General features: G+C 43.2%; 2 protein-coding genes across 20 annotated transcripts in view; one reads left to right on the plus strand and one right to left on the minus strand.

Annotated features, from left to right (window-relative positions):
* Positions 1–21,895, plus strand: part of rims1b (regulating synaptic membrane exocytosis 1b) — a 116,295-nt gene that overhangs the window by 35,019 nt on the left and 59,381 nt on the right. For all 19 annotated transcript variants that reach the window (XM_067441466.1, XM_067441447.1, XM_067441450.1 and 16 more), the window contains one exon: positions 20,965–21,233. In XM_067441466.1, the coding sequence (XP_067297567.1) occupies positions 20,965–21,233 (269 nt within the window). The remainder of the gene's footprint in view (positions 1–20,964; positions 21,234–21,895) is intronic.
* On the minus strand, positions 8,521–12,998 carry LOC137073207 (zinc finger protein 444-like). The gene is made up of 2 exons (XM_067441468.1): positions 12,088–12,998; positions 8,521–8,769 (listed from the first exon to the last, which is right to left on the minus strand). The coding sequence occupies exons 1-2, from the start codon at positions 12,967–12,969 to the stop codon at positions 8,767–8,769; spliced, it is 885 nt and encodes a 294-aa protein (XP_067297569.1). The 5' UTR covers positions 12,970–12,998; the 3' UTR covers positions 8,521–8,766.

A 21,895-nucleotide genomic window follows, 5' to 3' on the forward strand; every position in this document is an offset into this window, starting at 1 on the left:
CCGGTTCTGTCAACACTGCATTAGCTCCCTATTAAACATCATATACATTTTAAAATCGTGTTTATTACTTACAAAGCACTAAATGGTTTAGCTCCCCAGTACTTGAGCGAGCTCTTAACACATTACACTCCATCACGTCTATTGCGGTCTCAAAACTCTGGCCAGTTGATAATACCTAGAATATCTAAATCAACTGCAGGCGGTCGATCCTTTTATTCCTAACTCTGGAACAGTCTTCCTAACATTGTTCGGGAAGCAGACACACTCTGCCAGTCAGTTTAAATCTGGACTTAAAACACATCTCTTTACTATGACATACGCATAGAACATTATCAATTTCTATAATTCAAATCAGTTAAATGACTGTTAGGCTGCATTAACTAGGTCAGCCAGAACCGGGAACATTTCCCATAACACTTGATGTACTTATTTCATCCTAAGAAGAATGGCATCTATGGTCATTTTAGTCTCTCTGTTTAGCCCGAGGTTTACTGCAGTCAGTCGGATCCGGGCTGTATCCAGATCAGATGGTACCTGTGCCTAGACACGATCAAACCATCCCTGTGGTGTCTGCAGAGAGCGTGTCAATTAAACTCCCCGTAAATGCCGCATCAACGCGACATCCTCAATAAACCCGTCTCCGGGATGACGACTCCAATCTTTCGAATAATCTTACAAATATAGATTTACCTAATATGACTTAAAGGTGCCATGTGTAAAAATTAAGGTAAAAATATCCAAAAAAAATGACCTACACGCATCAAAAGAAGGAGAAGAAATAAGGGCGATGATGTCATTAAAAAAATGTCAAGTTATAGTGCTGCAGAGATATCAACCTTAATTAGCAGTAGCATTACTAGCCCCGGCCCGACAGGTATCGTAATACTAGTCTCGGCCATGGGAGGTGGTATGCGGGCAACATAACCATCAGCCAACCTGCAATACACGAATAACTCACACGGCTTGTGAACCTGATGTCAATCGTGTGGAAAGTACAGCCCACTACTTCATTTCAGTTAAGGGAAGAGTGTGGACGGATGGCCGAAGCCCTTGGCCCCTTAAATGTATCTGATATGATAAAAATAGCTGTTTTTACCTGACCCGAAAAAGCGGAAGTGCACGCGCCCGGAGACTGTGTCCCGTTCCGTCATAATAAAAGTCCCGGTACTCGTGAGCCGTTTAGAATAAGCGCCCTCCAGTGGACGAAAAGTTGCATAGTGCACCTTTAAGACCTGCAATGTTGCCGGAATTATAATCATGCACTGTTTGTTCGTTGGCCAGAGGAGATCTGGCACCCTGACTGAGCCTGGTTTCTCCCAAGGCTTTTTTTCTCCATTCTGCCCCTGAACAAGTTTTGGTTCCTTGTCTCCGTTGCCTTTGGCTTTTGGTTTTTGCTCAGTTGAGGACACCTAAATTTAAACTATATTACCTATCTGCCCGCATTGACACTATATGGTAATTGAATTTAGCTTGATAACATCACAGTTTTCACCAGAGCGCCTGTACAGCTGAATCAAATTCAGTTTCAGATGGAAGGGCTCACACTCCCCCATGATTAGAAACATGAGGAATCACACTGCGATTTGGAAGGGGAGAGCCCCTGCATCCGAACGGTAAGCTCTCACTACAGTAGAATGGGGAGGGCCCATTATATATAAAGCAAAGCTCACAGTGCATTTGAACGGGAGATCAGTGTGGCATCTGGATGGGAGAGCTCACACTGCGATTTAAATAGGTAAGCCCACGATTGAATCATGAAAGCTTACACTGCATTTGAACAGGAGAGCCCACACTGCATCCGGATGAGCGTAAGGGGGGCTGGGAAACTGAGACCATGATAGACTGCCAGCTGGGTTTAGTGGCGGATGAGGAAGAGGTGATAGGGGTTGTAGGTTGAGGCTGTGGAAAGTTGGAGGCAAGCCACCTAGTCTGTGTGACAGTTCGCTTCAGTGGAGGGTGGAGGCCAATCTGTTTGAGGAAGGAAGAGCTTGTGTTTCTGGAAGGTTGGAGAGTTCATCAGAGGAGGGAAAAACTCAATTTCCTAAAAGTCAGACGTGATACCGGTTTGGGGTGGGCCAAATGCAGAAAGAACTGTGTTCACGCCTTGTCGTAATTACCATACATAAAGATGTATGCTTTTCAATCACTTACACGGTACTTTGATGTCATACGCTGCCACTTCAAGTCGAACACACCTTAAATCTGCAGTGGTCAGGTGCTAAAAATTGTAGCTCTCAGAAAATCTTTCCGTACTTGGAATGAAGTGCTTGTACTACACCAGCTGTTGTCAACAAAAGAGAAGGTCCCTGCATTTTTAAAATGAAGAAATTAAGACTAAAGACTAATTATTGTTACTACGACTATGACTACTACTTTTTATAGTCATGTTGACATATAATCACAAAATGCAGTAAATCAGAAAAGAAAAGCCTTCAGAAAATATTTCCCCCAAATTGTTTTTGTACTTGTTTAAACTAGCTCTCCTAACCTTTTTTTCTGGGAAAACGTGCTTAATTAGAAAACCTTTTCTTTTGTCAAATGAACTCCGATAATGAATGTGGTTCAGATAACATATTTTAAGTTTCTGTTGATTATACCAATCTCCTTTAAATTTTAAGGCAACCAACAGTTAAACCAACAATATTTTTACTACAAGCTAATCAAGTAATAATAATTGTGTTAATAATATTTACAATTAATGAAGTTCTCACTATTTGTATATAGCATAGTAATAACAATATAGAGCCTTAACTACAAATTAACTATAAACTAATAGTTTGTGCATGATTTGTAAGTAATTTCTTAATAAATATAAAGTGTTACCAACCTTTATATTAAAAATGTATACAAACATTACTTATATTAGTATATACTTTGGGCTTTAGCCATCAAGATGTGATTAATCACAGACAGTCCAAATTGCTCAGCAGCGGAAATGTTTTGAAAAGAGCAACATGCTTGTGGCTTGCTAACAAGATCAAGAAGCAGTCTCTTACTAACAGCCTTTTAGTGTGAAAACTGCTTAGCTTAGCCATTAGCCATGTTGTTAAGAAAAGGAATGAGTTTTATTTACCAGTGTAACAATCCCTTCTGACTAGCAGCTGGCTAGGGACTCTATTTATCCCTGTTCTGTTTACACAGAGTGCACAAATGCTGATGTTCGCACATGCTATTCCTCCTTTCATTCCTCCTTTAGCCAGTGGCTGAGCTGGCCAAGCAAATATGAAAGTCCTTCAGGAGTCTATATGAGGTGTCTGGATTGATGTGTGGCAGTTATGAATGCATGGAGAGTATTCCCTCTGGAACACAATGGGGCATCATGAATATTGGGAATTATGTCTTTTTTAATAAGATCAGGGAACAATTTGTTTTTTTTTTTTTTCATGATGTGACACCTTTAAACTAGTACTGACATTAGGCAGCCTGACACAGGTGTATGTATGCTTTAAATTCCCTTGAGTGCTTCACTGGATCCAAGCTGTGTGTTTTTCTGTGATGTATAGGCAAGTTTCTCTTCGGGAATGGAGATTGCGTCAGCAGATCTGTCAGTTTTTGAGAGGAAGGCAGTTATTTTTCATAACCCATTTCTTCTGAACTAGCACAGTTGAGCCCCAGTCCCTTTCTCCAAGCCACTGCAGATGCAATAGAGTACCTTATTCCCCTCTGTCCCACCTGCATTCATTTATCTTCAGTATAATACCTATGTCACTGCTTTTGTCCTTTAAAGCTACTCATATCACTGTATTCACTGTTTAGGGTTGAATGATAGATGTAAAATGTACCTTAATATGTTTTTGTCTTTTAAATGTTTATCCATAAATATAGACTTTAGATTTTTAAAGATCTATGTATAGATATGATAAAAATCCCACATAAGAACTTTATTGAATGTTTCTGAGTTATAATGCAATTGAGTTTTGAATTCACTGACAACTGTTTAAACTGATTTACAGAAATTATTAATGAAAAAACATTCTTTCCATATATTTTTACTTATACTTTTACTATAGATACATTTTCACTTAAAGGGTTAGTTCGCCCAAAAATGAAATTGATGAAATTAATGACTCACCCTAATGTCGTTCCACACCCGTAAGACCTCATCAGAACACAGTTTAAGATATTTTATAATTTAGTCCCAGAACATATGCAGTCTATGCACACTTTACTGTCCATGTCCAGAAAGTTAATAAAAACATCATCACAGTAGTCCATATGTGCCATCAGTTGATTGATTAGAGTGTCTTGAAGCATTGAAAATACATTTTGGCCCAAAAATATAAAAAATACGACTTTATTCAGCATTGACTTCTCTTCCGTGTTACTCAAATAAAGATTCATACGGCCATGAATCAGTGAATCGATCAATGATTTGGATTGGCAATGTCACGTGATTTCAGCAGTTTGGCAGTTTGACTCGTGATGCAAACTGCTGAAATCACGTGACATTGGCAATCCGAATATTTTTAACCTAGTTGCGTGAAATTAGTTGTGATATTCATGATTCTCACACTGTCTTCTGTACCCTCTCACTTTCACTGATTTGGTTACCATGGAGAACAGTATTCACCAAAGCAGGGGGTGGCTAGCACACTTTCTCTTAGAGAATGTATTCACACCCATAAAAATGTACACACACACAATGCTCCTCTCTCTCTCTCTCTCTCTCTCTCTCTCTCTCTCTCTCTCTCTCTCTCTCTCTCTCTCTCTCTCTCTCTCTCTCTCTCTCTCATCTCTCTCTCTATCTCTCTCTCTCCCTCTTTTCAAATGTGCTGACCTCAGGTCTGCAGTTAAATTAAACTTGTTTACTGTCTGCTTTTCTTATCAGGTCTTCTGATACTTAGTTTCTAGTGATCTCCATGCACAAGAAAATTATATTCATGCTATTCAGGAAACCACTGCTCTTGACCTCTCTTAGATTTAATCTCTCTCTCTCTCTCTCTCTCTCTCTCTCTCTCTCTCTCTCTCTCTCTCTCTCTCTCTCTCTCTCTCTCTCTCTCTCTCTCTCTCTCTCTCTCTCTCTCTCTCTCTTAAAAAACAAAAACAAAACAAATAAATATGTTCTCCTGCGTTCTTTAGTTGAGAGAGGGGAATCAAGAATCTAGAATCAAGCTTTTGCAAGATGAGATGCTTTAATGGCTTTAACTGCCCTGGATATTGTTGTAAACTGGTCTTTGGAAGAAAAAAAATGGAGAGAAAGTGAATCCTCCATTGTGTATGTAGCTTGAATTAGATCTAATTCAAGGATTAAGGACTTGGATTATTTTGCCCATCCTCGACTGCACAAAACAAGTGATGAGTAATCCAGCCATCTACACATCTAGTCTTATACAAAGCATATTAAAATGTATTAGGTGTCTTTCAGATTCAGATTTTTTTATTTTCCTACTCAAACTACAGAACTACAAACTACTTCTGATCATGTTCTGCCAAACTGGTTCTCACCTATACGTGTGAATCACTTTCTTTTAGGAATAAGAAATTTCATTATTTAACTGAAACATACTATCTGTATTAGACACTCTTTTCAAGATCAATGTTGATCAATAGTAGTTTCCCCATGGCATTAAGGGGGAAAAGCGTGGCAGCATTGTCTCATCAATAGATTGAATAATGGCGAAGGGCTAGCAATAGCGCTGTGGGATTAGCAGGGACTGCTAATCCTTCCTGAGAGTGTTTCTCTGGCTGACTGACAGCTGTGGGCCTCTGCACATCTGATTTACCTCAGATTATGCTGGAGTCGTGCCAACTGGATCCAATCAGGCCATGATGCTCTCTCTTCCCCACTCTCTCACTCTCCCTCATATCTATCCTGTCCTAGAACAGCCTCTCTCCTCTTTAAGATCAGGTCAACACCGAAATGCGACGCGTTTGTCGGCAAGGTATCTTGTACTGGCGATTCTTCGAAGAATTTGTATTGGATTTTCATGGAGTTGAAGGTTGACCCTGTGTGAGGGGATATATTATCAGGGAGGATGCTGCCATGTGAGTACATGTGTTTTAGCATAGAATAGTCATACGTCCAACTATTCTCATTTAAATTTTAAGAAAAATATAAAAACTCTGTAACATCACAAAATTGATTGTTGTTAGATGAAGGATTTGTGGCTGTGTCTGTTGCAAAACATCCTGTTTTTGTGCATCACATAAGCTCTTGCTTTCATTACCAGTTTGCAGTCATCGAGCGCTAAAGATGACTACAACATTACAGGCTTTTTGAGGGATATCTGCTTTTCTGTTCCCATGATACAACATGCAGTGTCGGTTGCAGGGGTGTCCGTTGCATGTGATTTACATAGTTTTGGATTTCACAGAACTTTGGCTTCTTTCCTAAGCTTGTAGAATCACTGAGATCAGTGATACAATAACAGTGGTTCTTCTCAACCAGATGTTTTTTAGAGGACGAGCCATAGCAGCCGTCATGTACTGCAATAGGCTTGGATTTACTGTGATTCTGAGGGTGCTTTAAGAGCTTGATGTTAGATCAATAGATTGGACCTCTGTGCTTTTACAGCCATGAACGTGTTGTCAATGCAAGAGCTGTTTATTTGATTTAGCATTCCTGCTAATCATGTCAGGTCAGGCCTGTATAGCTGGTTGGCTAAAAAAAGCAAGAGAGAGAGGGTGCAAAAATATGGGTAGAGGAAGTGAAGAAATATGGTGTCAGCTGAGGTATTTTAGGCAGCATCAGCCATCCATCTCATGAATGAACTATTACAGGGCTCAATAATATAGGGCTCCAATGGGGAAAAGGAACGAGATGGTAGGAAGCAGATTGAAAAATATGAGGCTGATGATATAATAACTTTTGCATTAGCAATACAATAACCTACCCAGATAAAGAAAAAGAATCATGACTGATTTCTTTTAATTCCTATTCAGAAGATACTTTACCTTCATTGTAAAATAGTAAGAGAGATAGAGAGAGGTTTAGAAACACTTTTTTTTTTACATTTCAAATTCAAATATTATACCGCAGAATAATTGAAAGACAATTAAAATAATAAATAAATAACATTCACTTTTTTAAAAACCAAAGACCAACTGTAATATGCAAATTCTGTTCTCACTTTTGCTGCCACCAGACTCATAAACATTACTTTAGGATCAGTTGCTGCCAAGTCTAAGCCCTTATTCTTTCTGGTTTTGCAAATGGCCAATTTTGCAGTCCCTATTAAATAATTCAATAAACACATTTTCCTTCTTAATAAAAATCTGTATTTCAGTCTTCCTATTAATATTTTTTTTCTGAAAATTCTTCTGTAAACCCCTGAAACCAAGTTGTAAGTAATTCAAAAAGATTTTTTAGTCTAATACATTTCAGAAACAGATGCTCTAAATCTTAACCTTCACCACAAAAACCTGCGCTGCCCACCCACTGCTAGATTCAGGTGTGCCACATGCCTGTCCGTAGCTATGGCCCCGTGAATAATCCTCCACTGCAGATCAGCGGTTCACTTCTCTACAGGGAGTTTATACAGGGTCCTCCACCTGTCTCTTACAAGGAAATCTGGCCCCAACAAACTCCATCTTGAGGCTTTTTGTCTCTTTAGTGACTTCTGGTGCATAACCTTGACTGTTGTGTAGTAAAGAGTCTTCTTTGAAGCACAATCCAGATACTCCAGTTGAGGAGTCCGAAAACTCAGGATTGAATCAGCAACTTCCCCCTCATTCTCGTCACAAATTAGCGCTGAAATCCCGCTCTTTGGAAATTATTTTCGGTCACTCTGGTTTGACATTTGTCTCTTGCGATACTTTCTCCAAAAGAGCTTTGTATTACCAGAGAAATTTCCTCTATCAATTTTGATGCAAGCCTGTCTGATCATAAACCGGTCACTTCCTTAATCATTTCGACAGATTTCCATCCATCTTTATCCATTAGATGACCCAGCTTCATGACGCCATTCCTGAGCAGACATGGTCGCACAATCACTGAGGACAAAAGTCTTGTCTGGATCATGCTATTAAAAAAACAATTGTTCCTCAGGAGCCCAGTAAGTAGAACGGCTCTTGTCTCTGTCCACCTTTAAAATATTCCTCCACACATGAAACAGTGTCCGATAAAAACGTGTCATTTCAGACAAATTAATATCTTCCAAGTCCAAGCCCACCTGCCCTCTTCAAGATGTGCACATGCTGTATGAGTCCATAAGTCTTTATGGCAAAGGAATCTTTTTGCTGCTTGTAATCTGAACACGTAGATACGACTCTTAACATCCACCAAGCCATGTCCTCTTTCGCAAACAGGCAAAAATATCACTAATGCCCGGACCCAGTGCTCACCACTCCAGAAGAAATTGACCAGTTTCCTCTGTATTTCACATATAATGTCCTTAGGAGGATCCATGACTGCCAAGAGTTCAGTGACCAGAACTCTCCCTCCATAAGACAACTGTGGTAATAGCCATTCCCATTTAGACAATCGGGCCTTAATCTTATCTAGCATACCCTCCCAATTCTTCATCTGATATGTTGCATTACCTATAAAAACACCTAAAACTTTTAACCCTTCTGTAACAATGTTCGTATAGGAGGAAGGAAGAGGACACGGGGGTCGGCAGGACTGTTGATGCTCTTTTATTTTCAAACTCAAATCTCAACGTGCACAGTTCAGCGTGTGTCTGTTTCTCATATGCTCAGTCTCAGTTTCACTTCCGGGTCACGCACTTCCGGGTTCCGGATAACTCAGTGGGTCGCATCAACAGTCCGACTCTCTCTCTCCCTGGTCTCCGGTTCCGCTGGTGTTTTATCCCGTCTCCGCGCTCATTACTGGAACAAGAGACAGGTGTTATTAATCTGCGTCCAACCCACTCACTTACCGCTCGTCCCGCGGCCCTCTCTCCCGCTGCAGACCTCGCTGAACCACGCCCCCCTTGCCACATACCCCCACCGCCCGACTCAGGCCGGGAAGCCGTCCGGCCTGCAGCCCCCCCCCCCCCCCCCCCCATTTCTGGAGAGGAAATCGGCCACAGCCATCTGAGCACCCGGCCTGTGGACCACCTTGAACTTAAACGGCTGAAGAGCCAGATACCAACGGGTGATCCGCGCGTTGGTATCCTTCATGCGGTGGAGCCATTGGAGAGGAGCGTGGTCCGAACAGAGAGTGAACTCCCGCCCCAGGAGGTAATAGCGGAGAGTGAGAACGGCCCATCTGATGGCCAAACACTCCTTTTCTATGGTGCTGTACTTAGCTTCCCTCTTGGAGAGCTTACGGCTAATGTACAGCACCGGCCGCTCTCCCCCCTCCACCTCCTGGGCCAGGACTGCGCCCAGCCCCCTGTCCGACGCGTCAGTCTGCAACAAGAAAGGGAGAGAAAAGTCAGGGGAGTGTAAAAGCGGCCCGCCACATAGAGCAGCCTTTACTTGGGTAAAAGCCTGTTGACACAGCTCCGTCCACTGGACCGTATCTGGTAGCCCCTTTCTAGTAAGATCAGTCAAAGGGCTGGTGAGGTCCGAATAATTTGGTATAAACCGTCTATAATATCCCGCCAGCCCCAAGAACTGTCTTACCTCCTTTTTGGTCTTGGGTCTCGGACAGGTTGCAATTGCGGCAGTCTTATCAATTTGGGGACGCACCTGCCCATGACCCAAGTGGAAGCCCAGATACCTTACTTCCACCCGCCCAATCGCACACTTCTTCGGATTGGCCGTGAGCCCCGCTCTCCTCAGCGACCTCAGGACCGCCCTCACATGCTGCATATGCCGCTGCCAATCGTGACTATAAATCACTATGTCATCCAGGTACGCAGCAGCATATGCAGCATGGGGACGCAAAATCCTATCCATGAGTCGCTGGAAGGTTGCGGGCGCCCCGAACAAGCCGAAAGGAAGCGTGACAAATTGGTGTAATCCAAACGGCGTGGTGAAAGCTGTTTTTTCTTTGGACAATGGAGACAAGGGGATCTGCCAATAGCCCTTTGTTAAGTCCAGTGTCGAATAAAATCGAGCCGTGCCTAACCGATCAAGCAACTCGTCAACCCGTGGCATTGGATACGCGTCGAATTTCGACACAGCGTTCACCTTGCGGTAGTCCACACAGAACCTGACCGAGCCGTCCGTTTTGGGGACCAAAACTATCGGGCTCGCCCAGTCACTGTTGGACTCCTCGATTACTCCCATGTCGAGCATTGCGCCTAATTCGTCCTGAACTACTTTTTTCTTGTGTTCAGGCAAGCGATACGGCCGACTGCGAACTACCACGCCCGGCTCGGTCTCGATATGGTGCTGAATCAAGTCGGTACGTCCCGGTAGGGGCGAGAACACGTCAGCGAACTCCGCCTGCAATTTCGATAAATCAGCGAGTTGTAACGGTGAGAGGTGATCTCCCCCCGGGGCCAACGCGACTGATTGCGCTTTAATGCTCGCCTCTGGCCCGAGATCATCCTCTCCCCCGATCACCGTTGCCAACAACACCGATTCCACCTCATTCCATTTTTTAAGCAGATTGAGGTGGTATATTTGACGTGCCCCGTTCCTATCGGATCGTATCACTTCATAATCGAGCTCTCCTATCTGCCGTGCGACCTCAAACGGCCCCTGCCACTTTGACATTAATTTTGAGCTCGACGTTGGGAGTAGAACGAGCACTTTCTCTCCCGGTGTGAATTTGCGTAGTTTAGTACCCCTGTTATATGACCGGCTCTGGCGGTCCTGGGCTTGCAACAAATTCTCCCTAGATAGTCGCCCCAATGTGTGGAGTTTTGTTCGCAAGTCCATGACGTACTGAATTTCGTTTTTGGCCAACGAAGGCCCCTCCTCCCAAGTTTCTCGTAGGACGTCCAGCACCCCCCGTGGCTGTCGACCGTAGAGAAGCTCGAAGGGGGAAAACCCCGTGGAGGCTTGCGGGACCTCGCGCACAGCAAATAAGAGGGGTTCTAACCACCGATCCCAATTTTTGGCGTCTTCCTGTACGAATTTACGGATCATGGATTTAAGAGTGCGATTAAATCGTTCGACCAAGCCGTCTGTTTGTGGGTGATAGACGCTGGTTCGAATGGATTTAATGCCCAATAATCCGTACAATTCGCTTAACGTGCGTGACATAAACGCCGTGCCTTGATCAGTGAGGATTTCTTTCGGAATCCCCACCCGGGAGATTAAACGAAACAGTGCGTCCGCAACACTCTTCGCCGAGATGTTGCGGAGAGCCACTGCTTCCGGATATCGTGTTGCGTAGTCCACGATAACTAGCGCAAAACGATGTCCGGGTGCGGATCGCTCTAATGGCCCGATGAGGTCCATCGCAATTCTCTCGAAGGGGACCTGCATTAATGGTAGGGGGCGCAATGGCGCTTTTGGGGCGGCCAGTGGGTTCACCAACTGACATTCAGGACAAGACGCGCACCACCTGCGCACATTGTCATGAATGCCTGGCCAAAAAAATCGGGTCATTAAACGATTCAGCGTGGCCGCCTGTCCCAGGTGGCCCGCCATCGGGTTAGAGTGAGCCGCCTGGAAAAGCATTTCCCGGCGGCTCTTTGGTACTAACAACTGGGTTGTATCCACTTTTGTCTGAGCGTCTTGGGTCACTCGATACAACCTATCCTTAATTATGGCAAAATAAGGATACGTGACGGGCAATGTGGGTTGGAGGGACTGACCGTCGATAGTGCGGACCTGTTGAAAAGCATGTTTTAGAGTCTCATCTTGAGACTGCTCCAGAGGGAAGTCATCGCGGTCCGAGAGAATCAGTCTCTCAACCCCGCTCGGTTCCTCTGAAGCTGTTCCCAAGGGTCCCGTATCAGTCTCGCCAACCTGCACTCGCACCGCCCCGTTCCTAGCCTTGTTTCCCCAAGCGGCATCCGCGCATAACGACCCCAATAACGCCGAAAAGGCGGGCCAATTCGTCCCCAGAATTAGCGGATGCCGGAGGTGGGGACTAACCGCCACCTCAACACTATGCTTTTTCCCCCTAAACTGTATCGTGACTGGGACAACCGGATATTTCACCACATCCCCGTGCACACACCGCACCTTAACCATGCGGCTTGTATCCAATGCCCCAGGCTGCATCAGGCTTTGATGGATCGAGGTTTGGTTACATCCTGAATCCACCAAGGCCTGATATGTACCCCCCTTGATACTTACAGGAATTTGGTACTCTCCTGCTTGATCGGGGGTGGTCCGCTGGACGTCCGGGATCCGGATCATTGTTCCGATGTCCATCATCGGACATCGGTCCACAAAATGATCCGGATCGCCGCACCGCCAGCAGGCCAGCCCAGGCCTACCCGCCGCCCCGGCGGCGGGGAGTGGGTTGGAGGATGAGCGCGGAAAGGGGGCGGAACCAGAGCCATTGTCACCACCAGCCCCCAGCGGCCCCGCCCCCCTGGGCGGGACCCGCGAACTCCCAGACGGTCCAAGGCCCATCCCACCCCGGCCTCTGGGGGGGACGCGAGGAGGGCCTGGAGGGCGGGACCTGGGGAGAGGGACAGGTCGAGAGAGAGAGAGAGAGGGGGGAGAGAGAGAGGGAGAAGTTAATGGGGGTTCGCCGACCCCCGGGCACGCCACCAGGTGGTCCTCCGCCAAGTTGATGGCCGTCTCCAGCGACGTGGGCCGGTGGCACTGGACCCACTCGGCGGTCTTCCTGGGGAGCCGAGTGATAAACTGCTCCAGCACCACCAGATCGACAACATGGTCCACGTCGCTGCCGCCGGCCAGTAGCCATCTGCGGCACTCGTCCCGGAGCTGTTGGGCCAATGCGAAGGGCCGACCGGACTCACCCCACTCCAGGGAGCGGAAACGCTGTCGGTGTTGTTCTGGGGTCCGGCCGACCCGCTGAAGTATGGCCCTCTTCAGATCGTCGTAGTCCAGGAGGTTCGCGACCGGTAGTTGTTGCGCGGCCGCCTGGGCTTCGCCGGATAGAAGGGGGATGAGGCGCACCGGCCACTGTGCCCGGGGCCACCCGCAGGCCTCCGCGGCCTTCTGGAATAGATCCACGAAGGCCTCCGGGTCGTCTTCCGGCCCCATCTTCTGTAGGGGCACGTGAACCGGTGCGCTGGCCCGCCCAGCGGCCTCAGCCCGAACCTGCCGGTCCATCCAGCTCCGGAACCGCTCGCGGTCCTCTTGCTGGCCTTGGACGATCGCCTCGAAGCGGCGCTCCTGTTCGGTCCGAAGGTCCAGCAATGCCTGATGGTGTTCCTGGTGGAGGACCGCGAGGGAGTTGATGATATCCGCAAATGGCGAGGCGGAGGGCGTTGTCATGGCGGCGGCGCGGTCCTGCTTCCTTCCCGGGTTTCGGCACCAGTGTAACAATGTTCGTATAGGAGGAAGGAAGAGGACACGGGGGTCGGCAGGACTGTTGATGCTCTTTTATTTTCAAACTCAAATCTCAACGTGCACAGTTCAGCGTGTGTCTGTTTCTCATATGCTCAGTCTCAGTTTCACTTCCGGGTCACGCACTTCCGGGTTCCGGATAACTCAGTGGGTCGCATCAACAGTCCGACTCTCTCTCTCCCTGGTCTCCGGTTCCGCTGGTGTTTTATCCCGTCTCCGCGCTCATTACTGGAACAAGAGACAGGTGTTATTAATCTGCGTCCAACCCACTCACTTACCGCTCGTCCCGCGGCCCTCTCTCCCGCTGCAGACCTCGCTGAACCACGCCCCCCTTGCCACACCTTCCCTTCCCCATCTCAAACCACCTGAAAGTTTTGGATATCCTGCATTATCCCACGGACCCATAATATAACCTTCACTTTTTCCCCAATTTACTTTGGCAGAAGAGGCCTTTTTATAAAGCTTAATATTCTCATTAAAACCTCTAATATCCTCTTGCTCTGTGAACACCATAATATCATCTGCATAAGCAGATAAATCCATCTTTACACTTTCACTTCCATTTTGAAATAATAATAATAATAATTCATTACATTTATATAGCGCTTTTCTAGGCACCCAAAACGCTTTACATAGAAGGGGAATCTCCTCAACCACCACCAATCTAATACACCTTTTAAATCCTTTTTAATTCTATATAAGAGAGGTTCAATCATTAAGCTATATAGCTGTCTAGATAATGGACAGCCTTGTCTGATCCTTCTACCAATATGTACTTGAGCACTAAGACCCCCTCCAGCCTTTACCGTGATAAAAACATTGGAATACAACAATTGTACATTATAGGGCTGGGCGATAAATCAATTTTATCGATTAATTCGAGTTTGTAGTTTCATGTTGATTTTTGTGAATGAAAATCGTTTTTTTTCTTTAAAACCCGCCGACGCTCCCTCTGGGCTCCCGTATTGGCTCAGCCCTCCCCCGCGCGTTTGCCAGTGCCACAAGGATACACAAACAACAAGGATAGTGTCTAACAACAACATACAGTGTCATTGGTTGAACTATTAACAATACCCCGCTGCAAATTGTGTTTAGTCTGAACGGAACTGCGCTCATTTGAGCTGCGCGGACAACGAATGCAGCGCAAGCTCATACACGGGCTGATCTCGTGACAGACACGATACACAGCGCTGGAGATCCAGTGAGAGAGCGTTTAAATTCACCACAGAATTAATAACATCGCTACTGTGATCTAGTGGAAGCGTTCGGCCCAGAATTCTGTTATAAACCACAGATATCAGATCAAACAGAGCTGACATGGAGACAACATGAGCGAAGGTCAGGGGTTTCAGTCACAAATCACCAACATTCACCATGATTTACTGTAGTAAAACCACATGGATTTAATGTTGTTGTCATTATTAATCTTAGGATTCGTACAACCTTTTGAGATTGAAATTCAAGCACTTTCCAATGGTTTCGTACAGTTAATTGTTTTTAATGTTTGATCCATTTTGTGGCAAACGGATTTTTTATTAAAAAAAGATATGCAGTGCCCACCACTATAACCAGCAGAAGAGCACATATTGATTTATTAGTCATTTCCACTCCCTTATATATAGAGAAAAGTACGAAGTCACCAAGTCTCATGAAAAACTAAATTACACAGAAAGCAAGTAAAGAGCTCATTTTATAATAACTGAAGCTCTCGGTCAGTTCAGTGTGAGAATATTGAAGAACAATGGTAATCTATATTTAATAATATCATTAGCATATTATTAAACAGCATAACATTTAAATTTCCCTATACATTTTTGCACATTACTGTTGTTAATAAAAGGTAATTTGATCTGCATATCAATTAATAAACCTTTGATATGTATACTGTATATTGCAAAAGATATGGTGCCGGTTTATACTGTGGAATATGGTCTGGGTTATTCACATGCTGAAAGTCTTGCACCCCAGGTAGGCACTCTACCAAGTCGCAAATATTTTACCTAAACAAAATAAAGTTAAAACTTGTTTTGAACAATTTCTTTGTCATGCAGATTGATTTTAAGTAGGAGAAAAAAAAAGAAACGAAAAGAAAAAAAAAATCGATTACAATCGTAAATCGAATTTTTTGGCAAAAAATCAGGGATTTTTTTTTTGGCCATATCGCCCAGCCCTAGTACATTATGACAAAAAATTTCACCAAAACCAACAATTTTTAAAACATTAAAAAGATACCCATGATCCACCCTGTCAAATGCTTTTTCTTGGTCTAATGATAAAATACCAAGATTACTGTTATTAAGATGGCTAAAATACACTAAATCCCGTAAAACAAAAATGTTATCTATAATGGACCTACTTGAACACAGTAAGTTTGATCTTTCTCAATCAAAAACTGTAAACAATACTTGATTCTTATTGCCAGACATTTTGCCAGTATCTTGTAATCAAGACACAATAACAACACAGGTCTCCAATTTTTCAATAAACACAAATCCCCCTTCTTTGGTAACAATGATAGGACTGCCACGTCGACAGCTTAAAGGAAGTGACTTTTCTTTAAAACTTCATATAAATCCATTCCAATTACTTTCCAAAATTGTTTATAAAATTAAATTGGCAATCCATCTATCCCTGGATACCAACCTAAGGACAACTGCTGCATTGCCTCTGTAAGTTCTTTGAAGGTAATTTAATTGTCCAGTATTTTTTTTTTTGGTTCATCTGCCAACTTTGGTAAATCATGGAGTAATTCCTCAGTGCTTTTAGAGTCACAGAGTTCTTTACTATATAATGTTGCATAAAAATCCACTGCCATTTCTCTTATTTCCACCTATCAGATGTTATAGTCCCATTAGCAAGTCTTAGATGGAACATCTGTTTCTGTTTAACATTTTTCTTTTCCAAGTTAAAAAAAAGAACTAGGAGCATCCATATCTTTAATGGAGCAAAACCTTGCTCTTATCAGTGCTCCCTTTGTCCGTTCCTGTAAAAAAGAGCCAAGTTCCATTCTCTTCTTTTTCCAAAAGTCTTACTGCAGAGTTCCAGCATTATCCCTTAATGTTCATTTTCTAACTGCACAATGTCTTCTTCCAGTCTTTTTACTGTTACTTTAATTTGTGCTGAAGAATGCAAAGTGTAATTTTGGCAATCAACTCTTATTTGTGCTTTACCCATCTCCCACCATAGGTTAAGATTCTCAAAATAACTATTTTTCATTTTCCATTCATTCCAAAACAAAGTAAACCTTTTACAAAACAAAACATCCTATAACAGTTTAACATTGAAATGCCAATAATATGTGCGTCTCGACAACTCTTTAATATTGAGATCTAAACCAACCATATGATGATCTGAAAAAGCGTTAGGTGAATGAAAAACATTCATAACTCTATTGTTCTATATTTTCCAAGATAAAACCATTCCAATCTAGCCCCACAGACCATATTATCAGTCACTTTGTCCCATGTGTACTGTCTTTCCCTTTTATTCCTTACTCTCCATACATCTATCAAATAATTTGTATTCATTATTTTAGAGAGTACCAAACTAGATTGATTATGAGGTTCTTCACCATTTCTATCAACTGTAAAATCTGTTGTACACTTCTAGTCTCCCCCTGCAATGGTACACACCATCATCAATATATATATATTTTTTTAATTCAATAAATTTAATAAAAACCCCACCCTCTCTGAGCCATTATTCGGGGCATATACATTAACAAAAGCAAACAAAATACCTCCATACTCTATTTTCGTTAATAATAAAATCCTGCCTTTCTCAATTTCCTTAACAGTTAACATATTAACATTTAGTTTTTGAAAATAAAATAGCAACCCCAGCACTATTATTTGACCCATGACTTAAAGCAAGTTTTCCACCTCACTACATACCCCATTCTATTTCATTATTATTATCAGTATGCATTTTCTGTAAGAATGCAACATTAATCTGTTTTATTTAAAAAATAAAAAATAAAAAAATAACAGAAACCACTGCCAATTTCTTCCTGTCTCTACCTCCATTCATATTTAAGGAGCCAACCTTCAAACACTCCATAAAAAATTAAAAGATAAAGAGGATAGAACCAGAAAAGAAAGCCATAGTAAGAGACACCTTGTGCAGCTTAATAATTTCTTTAATTATTTAAAGTACGATTTTCCCTGATGTGAATTCATTAAAAGTTTCTTCAAACAAATTATCTTCTTTTTACTTAGCTCATTCTCTGTAACAATGACGCAGAAGCAATACATTTATCCACAATCTTGGAAAAAATAATTAACCTCAACTACCTTTCCAAACATTACATCCAAGAAATTGTTTATTTCCTGCAATGTGTACACATCTCCCATAACTTGAGAACCAATTTCAGAATTCCATTTTGAACTAGAATCCTCATCCACTATCTCACTGTCTTCACTCATTTCAAAGCCCTGTGATGTTTCAGGTTATGGCTCAATTTCATTTCCACCAACCTCACCAGTCACAATTTCTGCACTTACTCCACTTACTTCTTGTGTCTATATCTTCATCAGCCATCATCATTCCCTCAGTATTCCTGTTTTGGTTGACAATAACAATAGGCCCATCACTAGGCCTCGTATTATCACCCACAGCAACATCACTATCTTGTACTTCACTTGTAGCCTTAGGTTGTACTTTGCCGACATCTGGACCATTATAACGACTCCCTCATCAACAACCTGTTGCATATTCTCACTATTCTGAGCCTTATGTGGACATGCAACCCTCTTATGCCCAATGTCTCCACATTCAAAACACTTCATACTTCAGGTACTCGCATATACTAAATACGATTTTCCTTCATGCCACAGTCTGAAAGAAACATTCAAGTCTGGTTCATTCAGGAACATTAAAACTTGTCTTCTGAATGAAAATCCTCATTTTTGCATCCAAGAGTAATCATTTTAATTGGACTAGCACATTTTCCATAACTCGCAAGAGCTCATTCAATGTCACCATTCTTAATGAATGGTGGCACATTTGAAATAGTAACCCTAACAGTTGGTGTAAGAGTAATATAAGCGTCACTTACCACAACACCGGTGCTTATCAGGCAATTAACCAAGTGCTCTTCTTTCACAAAAATCACCACAGCCTTATTCATGCAGGAGGCTGAGCAAATATTCTCATATCCGATCTGTTCTCCTACCGCCAGCAATACATCTTCCACAGTTACGCCAGGTTCTGCCATACACCTGGCGCTATGACGGAGCGTGAGAGATGCTGCGACCCCCTCAGGAAGGGACGCCATCTCGGCTCCATCAAAATTCCAACTTACACAAAAAAAAACTTGCAGCTCTTCCAATCCAGATAATATCCCTACATATCCATCACTTCAAATGAAAAAAGGGGGGAAATAAAGAGGAAAAAAACAAACAAACAATTATCCACCCTCTCACCATGTTCACCCCCACACACTCCCAACATGCAGTGCAAGAGAGAGAGAGAGAGACACAGAGAGACGGGGGGGGGGGGGGGGGGGGTGCGTGGAGTAAACCCAACTCATATTTAAACAAACGCACACAGAAAAAAACATAACAGAAAAACCTTACATTACCCATCCCCCCTCAAAAAGGTGGGTTAGCATGCCTTAAAACATAAACAGTCCAACAGTGGATGGTAGAAGGAGGCTCTGGAGGTGTGCGGGGTTAAACTAGGACAGGCAGGGGAGCGAGGAACCATGGGGAAGGCTTGGTCACTGGAGCTTAGAACCAAGGCAAAGCCAGAGGGAAGGCAGAGTTATAGGGACGGTGGGACGAGCCACAGGTAAAGGACCAGAAGTCCGTGGCACAGAAGAGAGCAACGACTGACAAAGGTGAAGCCGAAAGGACGAGGAATTCCAGTGGAGCCGAGAGGATGACAGTCCCAGATGGAGCTGAGGGAGAGAGGAGCCACTGTGTGTCCTAGGTGGAGCTACTGGGTCGATCATCATGGGCTCACACACCTGGTCAAATGATCTGTCAGGGACAATTTGGTGCTCGGTCCTTGATGCTGACACACTGATCGTGGCAGGCTCCGCGTCTATGTTGGGCACAAGCGCCATCTTCACTGTGCTGGTGGATCTCCTCCTTGTTCTCGCAGATCATAAATGGGGAACTGTTGTGGAGAAGGACCCATTCCACATAATCCTTAAAGCTCCCTAGAGGCTTTTTTTCCGAGCAGGCATGCTCTGGTCTTCTTAAAGGTCCTCGTAATAGACCAGATGTTGTAAGTCCAAGAACGGCTGCATGCGTGCCTCCAGGGACTGGTTCCCCTGCAAGAGCAGGATGGCTTTGACTGACGCTATCTATAAGAAGTCCATTCTTCTGTCACGTTGGAGCTTTGCAGTCTTTTATTATCAAAAACTCAAAAGAAACAGAACACTCTTGGACAACTTTCTCCAAAACATGAACAGAACAATCAACAAAATAAGACCAAAAACAAAGACCAAAAACAATAGACCAAACTAATCAAAGAATTCAACATCAGGTGTAAGCTAAACAATCAGTTACCAAGGAGCCAAACCAAGCGTCCAATGAAACCAATGAAAACATAGCAAAACCAGCTCATAGTAAAACACCTTGAACCACCCTTAGGGTTAATGGGATAGTTCACCCAAAAATAAAAGTTCTGTGAAGATATTTATATTTTTAATGAAATCTGATTTGGTTGTGTGAGCTTTTAATAGAATAAAAGCTCATGTTATAAAGACACAATTGCTTTATATGATGAACAGATCTAGTCTTGGCTTTTATAATGTAATGTAATTGAACAACAAACATGGATAGAGCACATGAAATATTGTAAAAGGAAGATCAAACGTGCTTGCTTTATTGCACAAGAACTGACAGTTTTGAATGTTATCTTACTTTTATCTGCATGACCAAAAATTACACAGTATTTTAAGTTCTTTCCGCTGTCTGCATTGACACTTGGATATGCACCGAATAATAGTGCACATTTATCTAGGCTAACATTAGAGCAAGCCGCCATGTAGTGGCAAACTTTAGGCTACTACCTTTATATTTCAATTGATAAGCTATAGTTAGTTCGATGAATATAACATCCGCATGGACCAGCTGTGTTACGATCTGTCTGCATGACTTTGCCACCTCCTGTGGAGTTTTTTTTCCCGCTATTAACCAACTAACTACAATCTAAGCCTCTTCTTGTCAACTAATGTTTGGTCAACTATTAGATCTAGATTTACAGTCTTTGAATCACTTTTCAAAATTTAACCACACACAGCAATTAGCGCAGTCCAGCAGGTGTAAGAATCTGTTGTGAAGTATGAAATTGAAAATACACTTTTTTTTATACCGGATCGAGTTTGATTGTTTAGTGTGGTTGACTTGAATCTAAAATATCACAGCTCCTATTTACACCTCTCAACATTGTCAGTTCCTATTCCTTCCTCGAAATTGCTAGATTGAATTTATTCTGGCTAAATATGGCTAATGAAAGTCCAGTGTTTGATGTGTTTCAGAGTGTGAATGTGTGTATGTATTTGAGTATATTATGTGTTTATGTATATATGCCTGTCTCTTTGTCTTATTTTAAATGTTTTTAAAAAACTGTAAAAGAATAACAATTTAAGTTAAGTATTAGCTGTACTGTACATATTGATAATTTACAATGATCATCAATCACTGCCTCCCATAATAACACTTCCGTTTGTCTATGCAGGTGATGTGGGTATGTAACCTGTGCAGGAAACAGCAGGAAATTCTAACTAAATCAGGAGAATGGTTTTCATCAGGGCCTGGGGCTAGGCCTCTTAGTGTGGGTGATCCCCTCAGTGTCTCCGAGTTGGAGAGGGACAGGAAGTTGCGCTCCAGATCCCAGGCTCCGGGCACTAACAACACTCTGCCACCCAGCGCTGGTCCTGGTGACCCCACCAAGGGAGCAGATACGATGCCTGGCTCCCGCTCCCGCAGTGAACCACCACGAGACAAGTAGGCAAAAGTACCTTACACACATGTATATCTCAGGGACCCTACTGATCAAAGTGAAGTATGCAGTGCAATAGTGCATATTTACTGGTAGCACTCAACTGACTACAGATAATGAGAAACATGCCGTTGGGAATTGTGTCAACGAGAGATAGGTCACATTGGTTGCCTCTTGGGAAAGTTTATTTCGTATTGCTGCATCGTAAAACCATAGCCAAATGACCATCCCTACAGCCATACATATCTTTTTGGCTTTGTCACACCTTGCTCCGTATTTTGAGCATCTTGTGCCACTGCAGGGTGACTCCAAACATACTCCTGGAGGGCCATTATCCTGCAGAGTTTTAGCTCCAACCTCAGGTAAACACACTCTGACCAGCTAATCAAGCTCTTTAGGCTAACTAGAAAAGTGTTGGGGCAATTTGCAGCTAAACTATAAAACACACTATACGAGTAAATGTTCACTCTGAGCGACTAAATAATATCTACCATTAGCCATTGGCTAATAAATTCTTAGATTTTAGTCTCCAGTGTGTGTGTGTGTGTGTGTGTTAGAGGCCAAGAATAATACACCAAAAGATAATCGGGCTGATTTTGCGCCAAATTCCCCCCTTCTGACAATCCTAGCTCTGTCCAGATTATCTTGATGGTTCTTGAGATTATTT

This window comes from Pseudorasbora parva, chromosome 4, assembly GCF_024679245.1.
Source record: "Pseudorasbora parva isolate DD20220531a chromosome 4, ASM2467924v1, whole genome shotgun sequence".
NCBI classification, from domain to species: domain Eukaryota; kingdom Metazoa; phylum Chordata; class Actinopteri; order Cypriniformes; family Gobionidae; genus Pseudorasbora; species Pseudorasbora parva.